The sequence below is a fragment of the Chaetodon auriga genome, chromosome 13, assembly GCF_051107435.1.
Source record: "Chaetodon auriga isolate fChaAug3 chromosome 13, fChaAug3.hap1, whole genome shotgun sequence".
NCBI lineage: Eukaryota > Metazoa > Chordata > Actinopteri > Chaetodontiformes > Chaetodontidae > Chaetodon > Chaetodon auriga.
The window spans coordinates 20,633,647-20,649,191 of NC_135086.1; the positions used below are offsets into that span (position 1 = coordinate 20,633,647).

General features: G+C 41.7%; 1 protein-coding gene across 1 annotated transcript in view; it reads right to left on the minus strand.

Annotated features, from left to right (window-relative positions):
- Positions 1-15,545, minus strand: part of adcy5 (adenylate cyclase 5) — an 80,326-nt gene that overhangs the window by 11,497 nt on the left and 53,284 nt on the right. Inside the window, exons 5-11 of the mRNA XM_076746515.1 lie at positions 13,511-13,638; positions 12,344-12,502; positions 12,052-12,193; positions 9,724-9,861; positions 5,602-5,624; positions 2,513-2,672; positions 1,184-1,281 (exon numbers count right to left, since the gene is read on the minus strand). Of these exons, the coding sequence (XP_076602630.1) occupies positions 1,184-1,281; positions 2,513-2,672; positions 5,602-5,624; positions 9,724-9,861; positions 12,052-12,193; positions 12,344-12,502; positions 13,511-13,638 (848 nt within the window). The remainder of the gene's footprint in view (positions 1-1,183; positions 1,282-2,512; positions 2,673-5,601; positions 5,625-9,723; positions 9,862-12,051; positions 12,194-12,343; positions 12,503-13,510; positions 13,639-15,545) is intronic.

Below are 15,545 nucleotides of genomic sequence, written 5' to 3' on the forward strand. Positions count from 1 at the left end.
AGTGAGGCTCCAAAGATTAAAGGCACTGAACGCTGAAAGACGGGCCACAGCCGGCATGTTAAAGAGAAAGCCGTTCAGTTTTAATGTTGTCGTTCAAGCTGTAGCACTTCTTAAGAACACAGTGTTTACACAGGTTGTACAGCGAACTGTAACTAATTCACTTATTAATGGTGAATAAACAAGCTTTTTGGTGTGTTTGTATGACATTATTAAGAAGAAGAACCTTTGGGTTGCCAGGTTGTAGAAAAAAAAAACCCTTTAAGGGCCCTTTATCCTCCTCCAGAATGACTTTTTCTTGGTCAAACAGCAACAATTAGACTTATGATAAACCATAATAACACTTTGGACCCCTCAGATGGATGTTAAACCACCACCTTCTAGAAAAGAATTACTAGCACTAGTTATTCATTCAAAGGGGTTATTATTGATGAATAAAGCATCAGGAAATGATTTATTCACACTACTTAAGCCCTTAATTATGAGGTGTGAGCTCTGTAGAGAGCACTATCTGAACTGGAAGTCTTCCTGTGCTTTGTGTTGTACTGCACCGTGATAACAGACAAACAGGAATGAGAACAGTAAAATCATTATTCGTGAGTCTCTGGCTGACCAGAGTAACACCATAACACACACTACTGCAGAGCAACAGTCGGCCTCTTGCATTTTCCAACATGAAGAGACTGATAGTAATAAAAGTTTATGTTTTCTCATCATATGGTCTGTAGGCATACATTTGAAAACTTGAACTTTATTGATTCTGGCTGCTCTGTCAGATCTACTTCCTGTCTACACTCATGCAGCCTATTCATCTCCTGTGCAGGGCTTTCTACCTGCTGCACACACTTTCTATGTGGATGAAAAACGGCCCTGATCCACTACAAAAGCAGCCACACTCTGCTATTCATCATTTAATATTTGACTGCAGTTGTTATAAGTTCTCATTTTCTCACTTTTGAGATAATACGCATTGCTTAGAGGAGTGGATCCACAGTTAGCATAACGGGGACACACAGATGAGTTCAGCATCTGTCTCTGTTAGGCCTGCCGTTGGCGAAATGAAAGTAATGACAGAGTGTCTGTGAGGAGCCAAAGCACTGTCATCCCATTTCTATTCTAAAACCGTGAGCTGGTACTGGGGGCGTATTTCAGTGAGTCTCTGAGGTATTTCAAAGTGTTGACTCACGGCGGCACAATGACGATCTGGATGAAGCAGATGAAGAGAAAGACGAGGGAGGCGCAGGCCACGTAAGCCCCGAACCTGGAGTCCACCTGTTTGGAGTACTGCAGGAGGAGAGGAGAGGGAAACGGCATTTTAGCATCTGACAGCACACTTTTCTTCCTTTTCTGTCCCTCTCTGAAGCAAACTGAGACAGAGGATGAAAACCTGCAGGGACAGTACTTTCACACCACGTATCCATGTCGCACAGCCGGACTGAGCACTCAGAGTCACACATAATTAGGCTTCACCCTCGACATGGACCTGACTGCTGTGACACTGCTTTTTGGACTTTTCTTGTGCATTTTGGGACTGTATTTTTGAGTTCTCTTCTTTACACTTGAAACAACTTTTATTGTCAAAATGTGGGATTTTTTTTTTCCCCACAGTGGCCCTAAAACTCTGTCCTATCAGGATTTGACTAGATGCAGGCATGTAAACATAGTATTTCTATTCTATTGTATTATAGTATTACAACTTACAGTATAAAGTACAATATATTTATAGACTTGACTTGGACTCTAAGACTGAATGAGTTTTTGAGGCTGATCCTGATATTTGAGATATCCTATGAAATATATCAGCTGTGATTTGTTTGGTGATATAAACAGTTTTTGATGAGGACTTTTTACAATCAAAGAAGTGTGATCAACGTACTGAGGTCAACACTTTACAACCAAAAAGCTGTCAGTGTTCTCTGGAGGAGACTATGTAATGGTGACACTGGTTATAAATCTGCTAGAGTCATCCATGTCACTGGAATTTCTGTACTGCAATTTTTATTAGGCCAGTTTATTAGCAACTGAAAACCATGTAAATAAATTTAGCTAAAACAAACGAACAAGGTTATATTCATTTCATTACAAGTCTCCTCTGACACACGATGGTCTTGATACACTACCTGGACAACAGTAAGTCTCAAAACCAGCTCTGCAGATGGTTCAAAAGTCCTTTTAATCTGCTCACATCTTCACTGCCTCACACTTTTACCATGACAGGAAGAAAGTGGCTGGAACTTCAGAACGGGACTCCCTGAAACTCTTTGGTGACGACCCAATCTAAAAGCTCTCCTCTCAGCCTGTCCTTCACTGTCTGAAGCAGTTTACTTCCTCTTTCCTTCAGCGGCCCTCTCTTCCCCCTTTCACACCCGGTTCTTCGCTTTCTCTGTTATACTTTGCTTTGACTGACTTCCTCAAGGGACAGAGAAGAGCGAGCAGGAGAGAGCTTTGGGCACAGGGAAGATTGCTTGTCACGGAGAATTATTTGCCTCTCTATTGGCAGTGTGTACGTCCTAACCTTCTTCTCCAGGTCAGGCTCTCTGAAGGTGAGCAGGAACTTCTTGACGTGTTCGGAGCGCAGACGGTCGATGCTGCGTGCGTCGATGGCCCGGCCCAGGAACTCGTCCACCTCGTCCTCCGGGTTTAGATTTTCCTGCGTGTTTCTGAAAATGAAATGCCTGAATAACACAAGATGAGACCAGGTGACATTTCCACCTCAGGAAGTCTGAAAAGCCTCTTCAGACTCTTCTACTTTTTCTACTCAGTGACTTCTCAGAAAAACTCCGACCCGAGGAGCCAATTCCCTTTTCACGAGGTAGAAAGCGCTGCACATCATCTGTGGTTGGTGTATGGTCACCCTAACAACCCACCCTGACGTGCTGTAACATTTAGCCAATCATGTGCACAGTGAAAAGGAGCAATTTACCTAAAACACCATCATTCCCCTCAAACCCAATAGACTCTGATGAGCCGGTTTGTCTTGGACTAATCACCGAATCTGCAAAGTGTCACTTCCATTGATTGAAATTCTCCGGCCCTATTGACATGCACTAAGCCACTGATGGGGAAGTCATGCCACTGAGATCACAGTGATTACACTGCTGTGTGAGGCTGCTGCTGTTTCAGATCCTCAAAATGTTCATGTTCTTGATGAAGGCCCCGGTGATGAAGGTGAGGTGGGTGAATGAATGAGACGGCACATTGATGTTATGTTGGATGGGCCTTGTGTTTGCTAACTGCGTCTTCACTGCGCAGCAGAGTGATGTCAGTGAACGGCTGTTTTCACACTCATCTGCTGAAGGTTCCTCTGTGCTCGGCCAGTCATGGTCCAACAAGTGGAATGTGGAAACATGAAGCCAATGCACACACAATGAGAACGGACTTCAGAGTGAAGAGGAACTTGTACTTGTACTGAACTTGTAGATAACGTTTAAGGATTTTTTAACGTACTTATGTCACACTGTTTTTCTTCTACATTAGCTCATGTAGAAAATTTTTACATTTCCAACTACGGTGCCCCTAGTGGCGGTTCAGAAAAAAGACTGGCAGATCCATGCTGATCTGCTGAAAGCAACAACTTAACGGCATCCATTTTCCACCAGACTGATCTAATTTTTCTACAAACAAAAATTTGAAAGCTGTTATAACTGAATAAGAACTCTTCTACATTCTACATACAGTGGCTTTAACAGGCAGGTTACAACACAAAACAACAAAGCAGCAACAATAAGGGCAGCTTTCATAATACTCATCTAAGTCTTTAAGCACAGAGGTTGTACAGAGACACATTTGGATTTTTTTGAAAGACAAAAGCTAAAAATAATGAGGGCACTGGCGTTTTTTACCTTAATTATAGACAGTAGGGACATTGGGCAGAGAGAAATGCAATAAACATGGCTGGCCAGACTTGAAGCAGCAACATTGTGGTTCACAGTTGGCATCTTAATCCCCAAGATATGGAGGTGACCCTAAATAAAGTCTTAATCCTCAGCAATTAAGACCTTAGTATACCGCTAAGACTGTTTGCAGCAGTTTAAGAAGCATTTTCCACTCCTGAATTGTCTGCCTGAGGTCATGGTTAACATTCGGGGTTTGATATGAGTCAGAGATGAGTTTCTGAGTCACTCAAATCCCAAACTCCTCATAAAAGGACTAAATGTGTGACTGCTGACGACAACAAGCTCCTCACTGCGCCAGCTGCACGGACAAACTTCCAAACTAAGCTGTGATATCGTATCTGGTAATGCTTTGTAGCAGAGCATGACAAAAACGCAGCATGTCCTTCCTCTTAGCTCCAAAAGCTGTCTGCATAAGAAGTCAGATGTGCGCCGCAGCCCGGAGCCGAGGCTGTCAGCGTGGACGCTCCGGCTCGCTGTGATGTCAGAACAAACTCACAGATACAGAGCAGTTTGGGAGGAGAAGAGGAGGACAACTTCTTTTAGAAGTGACTGCAGTTTTTTCATCACTGACAGCCTTTGGGTTAAACATCCCCTCCTCTGTCTTTTATTATATTCTGGATGAGATGCGTCACCGCACCGCTTCATCTGACAGTCTGACAGGGGCGCGCTTAGATGATGACATCTTTGAATTTCGACAAAATGATGTAACACTTTCTGAAAAAGGACTTCAACTCTGAAAGAACTTTATCACCAACACCGCAAGGCAGATGGCTCATATTGAATGAGCTGCATGTCAATCAGCAGCAGTTAAAACCTGCCTGGCAACCATGACTTTGGTATCATGAGATGACTTAAAGCGGTCGCTCAATCACTTTGTGGCCAAGTTTGCGGTTGCATCAGTCAGAAAAGCTTCGCCGACTCTAATAGTATCAAAAATAATGAGATATGATATGTCATACAAAATAAACAGAAAACAACACCTTTATGTATTATTTCTTAAGGTTTAAGCACTCACTGCCTCAGCCACTCTGCCTCCTCAGGACTGTGCTTGTGGTTTGATCAGGTTTGGTCACCAGTCACAAACCAGAGAGAAGAGCACAGATAAACCAGCACAGATGACAATCTCTCATGTGAAATAGGCACAAGTGTTCGAAAGTTGGCAGAAAATAGTGTTGTTGATCATTGAGAAAAGAAGAAGGCTTTAAAAATGTTTTGGAGGGACCTTCACAGCATCGATTTAAGCTCCGAGTCTCTTTTTATCAGGTGTTTACACTTTCTACTCGCTGCATTTTCCTGGAGTGTTTGATGTATTGATGTATATCAGGTGAGCGTATTCAAGCCAGCAGATCTGACTTTTGAAAGGGCTTAACCACCTCTGCTGCTTTTATCAGGAGAGACGGGTATTTTCTTTGTGGACTGGAAGGCCTCATAGCTTCCTCTCGGTGCTCAGTCACCAGGCGCACAATGATTCAATGCTACCATCCAGGCACCTCAAACTGGGTGTCTACATCAGCCATAAGCAGCAACAATATTAAATCTCTTCCAACATTTCATGAATACTAATGTTAATGTTCTTTCCATGAATGTTTTTTTACCTCTAAGAGCGAGCAAGAACAAGTCCAGCTTGATGGGAAACAGACAAAAAGATACCACAGCGAGCGGGATGAGAGGGAGGACACACCAATGTTGAGAGACAGTCATTACTCACTTGTCTTTGGGGTCTTCAAATCCCTGCAAGACAGAACAGAGAGGAGAAAATAAAAACACAATCAGCTGGAAATGGCAACCTCTATTGTTGATCAGCCAGACAGCCACACCTGAGTACTTTAGTCTTTACCTGTGTCAAACCAGACCTTTTACTTTACCTCTAATCATCCCTTTAACAACACTGAGGTTTAGAGATCTCTGCCAAAGGACATCATTATTATTATTATTATTTAAAATATGTTGTAAGTTATTATGCACAAATATCAAACATGCATTGATTCCAGCTTCTCATATTGCTGCTTTTCTCTCTTCCATGTCTTTGTAAATGAAACATCTTTGGGTTTTTGGCTGTTGATTAGACAGAAAAGTGACCTGAAGATGACTTTGGACTTGGCTGTGCATTGTGGTATTTTAATGACAGTAAATGATAATTGCTATCTGTTGAGAACAGGAGTTATATTAGTTCAGCTGATGAAAGGCAGACCGGTTTAAATGACTGCAGATGAATCATTTATCTACCGTACACACATCCATTTTATTCAAATAATACATTAAAACATGATTTACACAACATTTAGTATTGTTTTTAATGGCACTGTAACTTTTTCTGAATAACTACTACAAATCATTTTAATGTCCCAGATATCAATCCTTTAGATTAAAAACGGAGTTGAGGCCACCAATCACTCATCTGATTGCACATCAGCTGGTTCAATTTGACAAGATTGATCAAATCCAGTGCTCACACTCATTTAGACTATGACTTGTTCTTGGAGGCTTGATGATATAATGACTGGTCTGAGCCAAAGAGAATGAAATAAAAGCAGATATGAAGGAGAAGGTTCGCTGCGGATGGACACAAGTGAGCAGTAATTACATTCAAGCAGGTGTCGGCTAAAATGAAGACTTCTGTGTCAAACTGAGCTGAAGATTGGAGCCACTATCTCAGCCATTCTGAGCTCTGCACAGCAAGAGACAGACTGTGGTCAACAAGCAATTATAACAAGATAAAGGAGGTGACACACAGGATGAGTCTCACTACTTGTTAGTTGTATTTTTTTCCCAAAAAAGAGTGAAAAGCAACAAGGTTCATATCCGACAAAAGAAAAACAGACAACTTGGTTGAGTTTTCCTGCAGAAACTTTGATGCTGGAGTCTATTTTAGCACATTATCCTGCCCGTTTGTTAGGAAAGGTGAGTGGAGGTATTATCATCCTCCTGCAGTTTTCTGATTTCTGATTATGTGATCCAGTGATTCAAATCAAAAATAATTATCAATCACTGCCACTCAGCTCCTTCATTCAATGTGTACTTATTCCATAACAGTCTGATTAAATGTCCTATATTTTATTCAGTGTATAACACTCATGACTGTTTTGTAATTCCTAGTCCTGTTCATTCATAGCCACATGTCCTGCTGTGGTTGCTTCAGGAGTTTCTTCCTACAGTGAACAGAAAAAAGAATACAGCTTTTTCATTTTGCCTTTCAGGATCTGAGTCTAGGACAGTGCGATACAGTCCTGCTGTTCTGATTTAACCTTCTTTTCTAATCTCACTCTATTTTAATGAAATGTTCCTGTAGCCTCGGTATGCAGCTGTAATAGCTGAGCTCTTTCCATAAAGAAATGCTATCTTCACACAGAGGCTCTGGCTTTGGGGTCCCTGAGCCCCTCTGGCCCATGCAGGAATCCATCCACGTTCACATCTAACTGCACTGTAACACAGTGAGGTGATCTAATGCATCTCTCTGGCTCCCTCTTCTGGACAAACACATGACTGTCAATGCAGGAGGAGCACACAGAGCACAGCTGGCATCTACATGCAAAGACTGACAACTACTTTCATTATCGATTCGTCAGTGAATCGTTTATCTGTAAAAACGTCTCTTACACCTTCTCAGAGTCCAAAGTGATGTTCACAAATGTCTTATTTTCTCAGACCAACACTCCAAAATCTAAACATATTCAGTTTACTCTCTCTCTACTCTCCACTCTTTCCTCTCATCTCCTCAAAATAAGAGAGCAGGTGAATAAACAGAAGTAAATAATGGTTCATGTGTCATTCACAGTCCATTGCTCAGCTCCATCTGTGTCTGCATAGAGAGAACAAGAGGGAACATCCATCCATAACACCCTCCTCCGGTCTATCCCTCCCATCTATACAGAAAATTCTCTCTTGCGGCCTCTGTGCATCTTTGACTCCTCGCTCTCCACAGGTCCGTCTCTACACGTTGTTTTACCTCCAGAGCTCGCCTGGTGCTTAATGAGCAGCACAGAGATAGAGGGGCAGAGAGTGATAGGCCACACTGTGGCAACTAAAGCTGATGTCAGGAGCATTAACGTTTCTGCAAACTTCGAAAGGGCCCTGTGAGTCGGGGCGTGAAGAGCACGCAGACACGTCGGTGACATGCTGATATTAGGCAAACGAAGAAAAACCACCACAGCCTCTGACATGATGTCAGGAGCAGGAATTGAATGTACTCATCCAGGACGACAGGAGATAAGCCTGTTCCTGCAGCTTTTTTTAGGATGAGCAGTCATAGCTGCAGTGTTTCTGCTTTTACTGTAAATAAGAAAAAACTGCAAACGACTTTGGCATCATGTTGTTATATTTCTGAGATTTTCTGTGCGGAGTCTCAGTTGGCGGTGGAAATGAATATTTAAACTGAGCAGACCATGTAGAATATGCACATGACCTTCAGAATAAAAGCAGGGAATAACAAGGAAGTGAAAAAAAACCTTTTTTTTTGTCTTTTCTTTTTTAAGTAGCATCACGCAATATTTAAGTGTCATACAGTGAGTAAAAATACTATAATATTATAAAAATATCACCGTTATACAATCTCTCTTTGATCATTTAAGTCATCCCCCTCGGCTCCTCACACGCAATAAATGCATTAACTCTCGAATAGGACTTGCACAGCTTGAAATGCATGCACTGCTGTGCCTGGCTGATTGTGAGTTTATCATTAGCTTTGCACAGAATGCATGTTAGAATATTCAGAATGTTACATTACAACACACCACAGCTCAAGTTGTACCGGGATGTCTGACACCAATCATTGAAGGGATACTCCTGTTAATGAGTATTTCACTTCCATAAAGGTGGAGGATTTGTCAGAGGCAGATTAAGAAAGCAGAGGGCAAAACTGGTGGAGGCAGTCCTGAATCCTGACCTTTAGTCCCAAGGCTGAGTGTGCATACTACACTTCCAAGCTGGGATCACTGTGATGGTAGCAAAGACAGCTTTTGTTCACGGTGCTCCTCATGATGAGAAAACTGGAGTTCCCCTTTAACCTGTGCTTGCATTTCAATAGACTGTGTTTGTATAACTTTGAAACTCTCAAATCATGCACACGGATTCCCACTGTACACTGCTGGAAGCACAGCTGACAGTTTGTTACTGGGAAAGACCATTTTTGATACAGTGTGTGTTAAACCCAAAGTAAAACTGTGCATGTGGCTGGGCTTTCTCACATTCTTCCCAATAATAGATTAAGTGAGCGAGGTGGGTGGACTGATCATATGAGAATAAACAAAAAGCAACTCTGCGTGTGTGTGTCAGGTGTGGGCGCATCCATTCACTGAGTGACTCACTGTTTGCAGGTCAGCTTTGCAGGGAAAGCTGCAGCATGTAGATACAAATGAATCCTGATATGGTTACATCACTCTGCTGCTGCTGCTACATTTCAGGCTTTGCCTAAATAATCAAATTCAGCCCAGCAGAGGTTAATGTTTAGAGGATGCGGGTCTTTTTTCTACCGCCCAACTGGCAGCAGTGGACTAACAATTTGTTCTGGTACTCGCTTCGCTGCAGCCGCCCACATGTTGCTGCTGTCTCACTGAGTGCTCCTGAGAGCTTCTCAGAGCCGAGGTGAGGTGTGAGAGGCGGAGTGTGCAATGAAGGGTCATTGCCGCTGCTTATCAGGACCACAGATCAAAGGATTATGGGTATTAACAATGTGTTGGCTTCATCACCAAATGAGAGGCGAAATGAGATATTGGCAGGAGCGTCACCTGGCTGTGGCACTCTAATAACACCAACAGGCATAATAGCAGCGCTACACAGCAGAGGGTCAGGACACTTTGACAATAACAATTACAGCTTTTGAAATTTTCCTCACCATCCTCTTCATCTCTTTGGACACCTGGTTGCCGCCCAGATGGTTGTAGAATGGACGGTCAGTCCAGTGGCCACTGTTGTGGGTGACAGAATTGGTCCTCTGTCGGTTCATTTTGGCGATCATGGCCTTTTCCTCTTTCTGTAAGGAATAAGAACATAGGATTGGGTATTAAAATAGATTCAATACATGCCTATTGAACAAAATATTTATTTTCAAGACCTTATTTACAGTCACAAAATCATTTGTGTGGTTGTTTATCTCAGCAACACACGGTTCAGCTCACGATCTTGCCTCTACTAGACTATGATGATTCCATTTATATGCATCAACCTCTAGTGGTGGAAAGCACATTTACTTCTGGGCTGATTTTTAAAGTTGTAACTGGGTGCATCATCAGACAGTTTAGCTTCACTGAAGAGTCGGAACAATGTGACACAAAATGTAGAAAATGCAGAAAAGCCTAATCTGTCAAGGTAAATTAGGCTGGTATCTCCTATCTTTAGGATGTTTGTGTATTGGCGGATGTAAAGGCATTTTAATATCACTGAAACAAACTAAATAGTACACCAGTTGTATCATGGAGTCATGCTACCCCTGTTCTCTTTTCTTCATGTAAAGCTCTTCTGTTCGGATGCAAATAGCTGATCCACGTTTTTCCTTCCAATCCCCAAGTTTTAAAGGATAAATGGTTGTGTGAGCAAATCATAATTTGAAGGTGCATATCAAACTCAGATGGATTCTCAATCTGTTGCTGGCTTCACATTATTAAGTTCAAGTCAGCACTAATGCGATCAGCCATAACGACGTGCACCCATGACACCTAACAAGCCTGCTCCTGATGTCCTGTCACAAGGATGAAGCTTTTTTTCGAGCATAACAAGATGACCACAGTCAAAAGCAAAGCAGCAGAAAACAAGCAGTGATTGTCATATGTGTGGTGGGACTTTTGCTTTTGACTCATCAGACTGTGAGGAGCAGTAAATGAAAGCATCCACCAACTTTAATGCCGCATGTATTTTTATGCTCAGGAAAAGTAATCAGTTCTGCTTTGGGTGTTGTGTTGTTTTCCGGTGATACCATCTGTAACCATTTCATTTCTCACGGATCTGATATCAGAACAGCGAACTGGCTCCAGGATGCAGCTTGCAAAAAGGAACATATAAAAAGGAAACAAAATAATTAGACTGTACAATCATCCTTCTGTTTCGCTGCATGAGCAGCTAAATGAGAGGAAGATATCACTTCACATGACATGCTATCTATAGTCACAGCTTGTGATCCCGCTGGAGGACAAAGACAGCTGATTAAAGCAGTCCAGTCATAAACAAACTGGAACTCATGCAGTGAAGCAGAGATGAACTCATTCCTCTCCAAAATAAAGTTCACATGGGACCGAATCCCACTTTATAAACAATGATATGTACCATACGGACTGGCTGTGTGTATTTGAAAAGATAGCTCCGGCGGGAACAGCGCTAATTTTTGTTCTGAGAATTTATCAAAAATGTGATGTTTGCTTCAGAATAATTCAACACCCACACACGGATGGTCTCTCTGGATTTTTCGCAAAGTTATATTGTGTCGTTTCAAGGCTTAATACACATGAACCACCAGCCCTCAGCTTCACATTACAACACTGCCCAGTTAATGGTGCCAAATGCACATTCATATCATGGCTAAAGCTCATGGTTTCACGCTGTTCATGATTTTAACCAAAAAAATGCACACATTTTTGAACAGTTGTAGACATTTTCAGGATGATTTTCTTCCAGCTTTGGCCTGTTCACATTTAAATACCAATACATTTTAGAATGTTTGCAAGGATACATTTCAGTTTTCATACATTAAAACTGTAATAAATAACTTTTCAGTGCTTCTTTTAGCTCACTGTTGGTTTGATGGTTAGTTTCAAAGCACATTTACTCTTACTTCTTACTGGTTCAGTCTCTGTGTTCTAATCAAAATCATCAAATCAGGAAAAAAAAAGCAAACCAGCAGTTAAAAAGTCAGATTTTTTCTCTGGAGTTGATGGAGACCAAAAAAGATTAAAAAAATGAATGACTTACATTCATCATGTGGACAGAAACATGACTCCAGTGGACTAATAATGTTTCTCTCTCTACTTAATGTCTACAGTCACCATAAAAATGTAATAATGATAATAGTCAGCTAGGTTGAGTTATTCTGCCCCTTAGTGGCTAAAAATCAAAGAATGCAGCTTTAACTAAAAGAAATTACAACAATATGACCTAAATATGTTGTGTCTCTTTATGTGTGCACTTTGGCTTTTGCAGTTTCAGGCAGTAATGTGGGCCACCCTTTTCATACCCTTTTCTGACTGCAGCCCACAATGAGGTAGGTGTCTATATTGTGCTTCTTCAGGTAAGCGTTTCTGTCTCCCCCTGCTCCCGCCTCCACATCGTAGTCCCCATTCAGATAATTCAGAGTGGCCTTAGTGATATGGATACGCCTGAAACAAGAAAACACATAAACACCCACAGAAATGTTCACTGTTCAGATACTGTACATTCAAAAGTATAACACTATAGGCAGTCCAGCTCCCAGCAAAGTGAACTGGTTTCTAATCACTTTGAAGCTAACTAGAACTGCACAGACATACCCAGCTTGGCCCCCAGCCTCCATCTGATTGGCTAGTGTGACGTCATTGGACCAGACGTCAAATTGCCACTTCCTGAGTCCCAGCACCCCACAGTGCACCCTGCCGCTGTGGATGCCCACCCGCATGTTCACATTCACCCCGGTCACCTCCCTTACCAGCCTGCAAAACACATTTCAACAACAATTATCAATGAGCAAACATTAATGTGAAAAAAATTATCTCTAAAACTATTCTTTCTAAATTTGCCAACATCTTTGGTGATCCATGCTGACTGCTGAGGTATCCCACAGATCACTGACCATCAGTACTGGTAACCAGTACTTTGAGCTTTTTGTTAATTATGTTTCCAAAGGGGCGCTTTTCTCTGCAGATAATGATATCCCTCCTCTTGTGAGCAAATAAGTTGTGATTTGAAAAGAACATACTCTTGAAAGTTCACTTTATCTGGAAATCTAAGAGGTTTAAAATGTAAAGATGGCTCTTGGTTGAATCACCTACTGCATATATTCTGTTGGCATCAAAATTGACATTTACTTTGCCTAAACAGGTTATGTATTATTAATCTGATGCCAGGATCAGGTCCCACACAGAGCCTTATTATTCTGAACAGCATGGGTGAGTACAGAAAATGAACAGATGGATGGGTGAATTAATAGCGGGGATAATGCTAACAGACTGAGGGAGGCAGATCAGCTGCAACCACTTAGAAACTCTGGGCTCTGCTGGAAAAAACAAACACCGAGGAACAGGCAGGCCCTTCAGGGAGAGAGCAACAGACATTTCACATCCTTCACAGCAACAATCAATGTGTCAGCCTCGAGCCTTGAACTGTGACCTGTGACCTCAACCCCTGACAACAATGACGTCTGATGTCAGTTTGGCTTGGTGACCATTTACAGGAGCTAAATGAGATATTAAAGTGTTTGGAAGGACAACAGAAAAGTATTACTGGATAACAAGTGATGTCATTTATTCCCACTGCTAATAAATAATTCCCATGAAACAAGGCTAAATCTGCATCTGGAAATCATCCGTTCACCCATCAAGCGGTTTTCCCACCAACAGTCCTGCTACTGCAAATACTTGCAGCAGACTGGACACAAGGGTTTCCCTCACCATTTTACATGTTTAGCCATTTTTGATGCCCGGGGGGGAGGGTCAACTTACGAGATGGCCTCAATCATGTCCAACCCCATCTCCACACAACAGTGGGCGTGGTCGGCCCTGGCCTCTGGCAGCCCAGACACACAGTAGTAGCAATCTCCCAGGATCTTGATCCGCAGACAGTGGTTTTCCTGTCAAGAAAGAACAACTTACTTAAAATGTACAACGACTCATTAGCTAGCCACTTTCACATGGCATAAGTTCATGCATCCTTCAGCATCAGCGGCTGTTGTACATGGTGGGGTAGAGCCTGGGAGCCTTAGTATGTGTGTGCCTGGGGATTTGTGAAAAGGGTCTTAAATATGTACTTGATGGCTGTGTACATGATATAACGCTAAAACGATAAAACTGAGACTAAAGCTACATGATCCAGGCACAACATCCGCATCTCACCAGCTGTTCATCCATGTCATGTATATGAGGGAGCAGCATTGTGTATTTCAATGTAAAGCTAGTTTGTCCCATAGCATGGTATGAAAAATAAAATGTAAAAATGATCAAATTTAAACTAAATACTATTCGTTCCAACATTATTTTGAATTGTTTGGATGAAATGTTTGGATTTTTACTCCAGAAAAACCTGCTTGGACAAGTGATACAGTGGTTAGAGATAGGCTGTGCTTTCTCGTTCCTATTCTCAAACAGACTGCTTCACTTTTACAAGAGGGAAGGATTTGAGGATATGAGGAAAAAGACACCATGTCGCTCTTCCTGTGAATGTTTATCTCTAATAAAGTCCATATATTCAGCCATCAGCATGATAAGTTTTTTGTTTCATCCTCATTGCCTGTGAGAAAGAAGAAAAGTAAAACTGATCTCAAATTTAGCCTACGACCCCCTCACTTTCATTGATGAATTCATTTTCCCACAATGGTATCAGTTTGAATCCCATAAAAAGACGCTGTTCGTTTTTATATTTAGAAGAGATTATATTTAGAACAGTTCCTCTGCATGACACATGTTTACTCAAACAGGTTCCAGAGATGAAGAGGTATATTTAGAAACTTTATAAGAAATAGACCTTCACAATTTGCTCTCTTCCTGTTTTCTTCCTGCACTATGTTTGACACTGTATTAAAAAAATTAAACAAAGAGACATTCATGAGGGCAGCTGCAGATTCTCCTTCTGCTTTCAACAGCTGTTATAACTACAGCAACTACGGAAGCATTCGGCTGAATGTTGCCAGTTAACAGGGCCACTTGTGCTGCTATCATTACTCACACATTGATGTGTCCACAAACAGTGGGTGTGTCGGTCCTGAACTGATATTCCCCAATGTAACCTGTAACCCTACAAAATCATGTAGAAAGCTAACATGCCCATTGACTTTGGATGTAATATGTATTAAAAAAAAACAGGCAAAAACAGTGGCATAGAAAGATATTAAAAGGAATAGAAGGGAGATAAAAAGGATACAGGATAAGAAAGAAAAAATCAACTATGTATATGTACATTATGTACGGATTATAAAAATACTGTTGCCATTTTTATGAATAATCTACCGATGCCATATGTTGAATTGCACTTGAGAAATACGGTTGCCTAAAAAAGAACATTGAATTGCACGGGTCAGAAAATGGATAATAAATACAGTGTTTGTACTACTGCACAGTTAAAAAAATATACGACACAGTAAATTGAACAAGATTTAACAGATGTGGCACATATTAGCATAAATTACAGTAGTGCAATTCCAATGTCCAATCCCTGGATGTTTACCAGTGTAATCCGTGGCACATTCCTGCTGAAGTCTATCGCCATCTCCTCTGTTGTGCTGGTGTTGATGTGCAGGTGGTTCAGTCCACACCAGTTGACAGAGTTGGTGATGACCTCCCTGTTCGTTCACCTGTGATACGCATCCAACAATGGCTGTATCATTGGAGAACTTCTGGATGTGACAGCTGTCAGTGTCTGAAGTCCGATGTGTAGAGGGTGAAGAGGAAAGGGGGAGAGCTCTGTCTCCCGTGGAGCCCCCATGCTGCAAACCACCACATCGGACACGCAGTCATGAAGCCTCACATACTGTGGTCTGTTGGT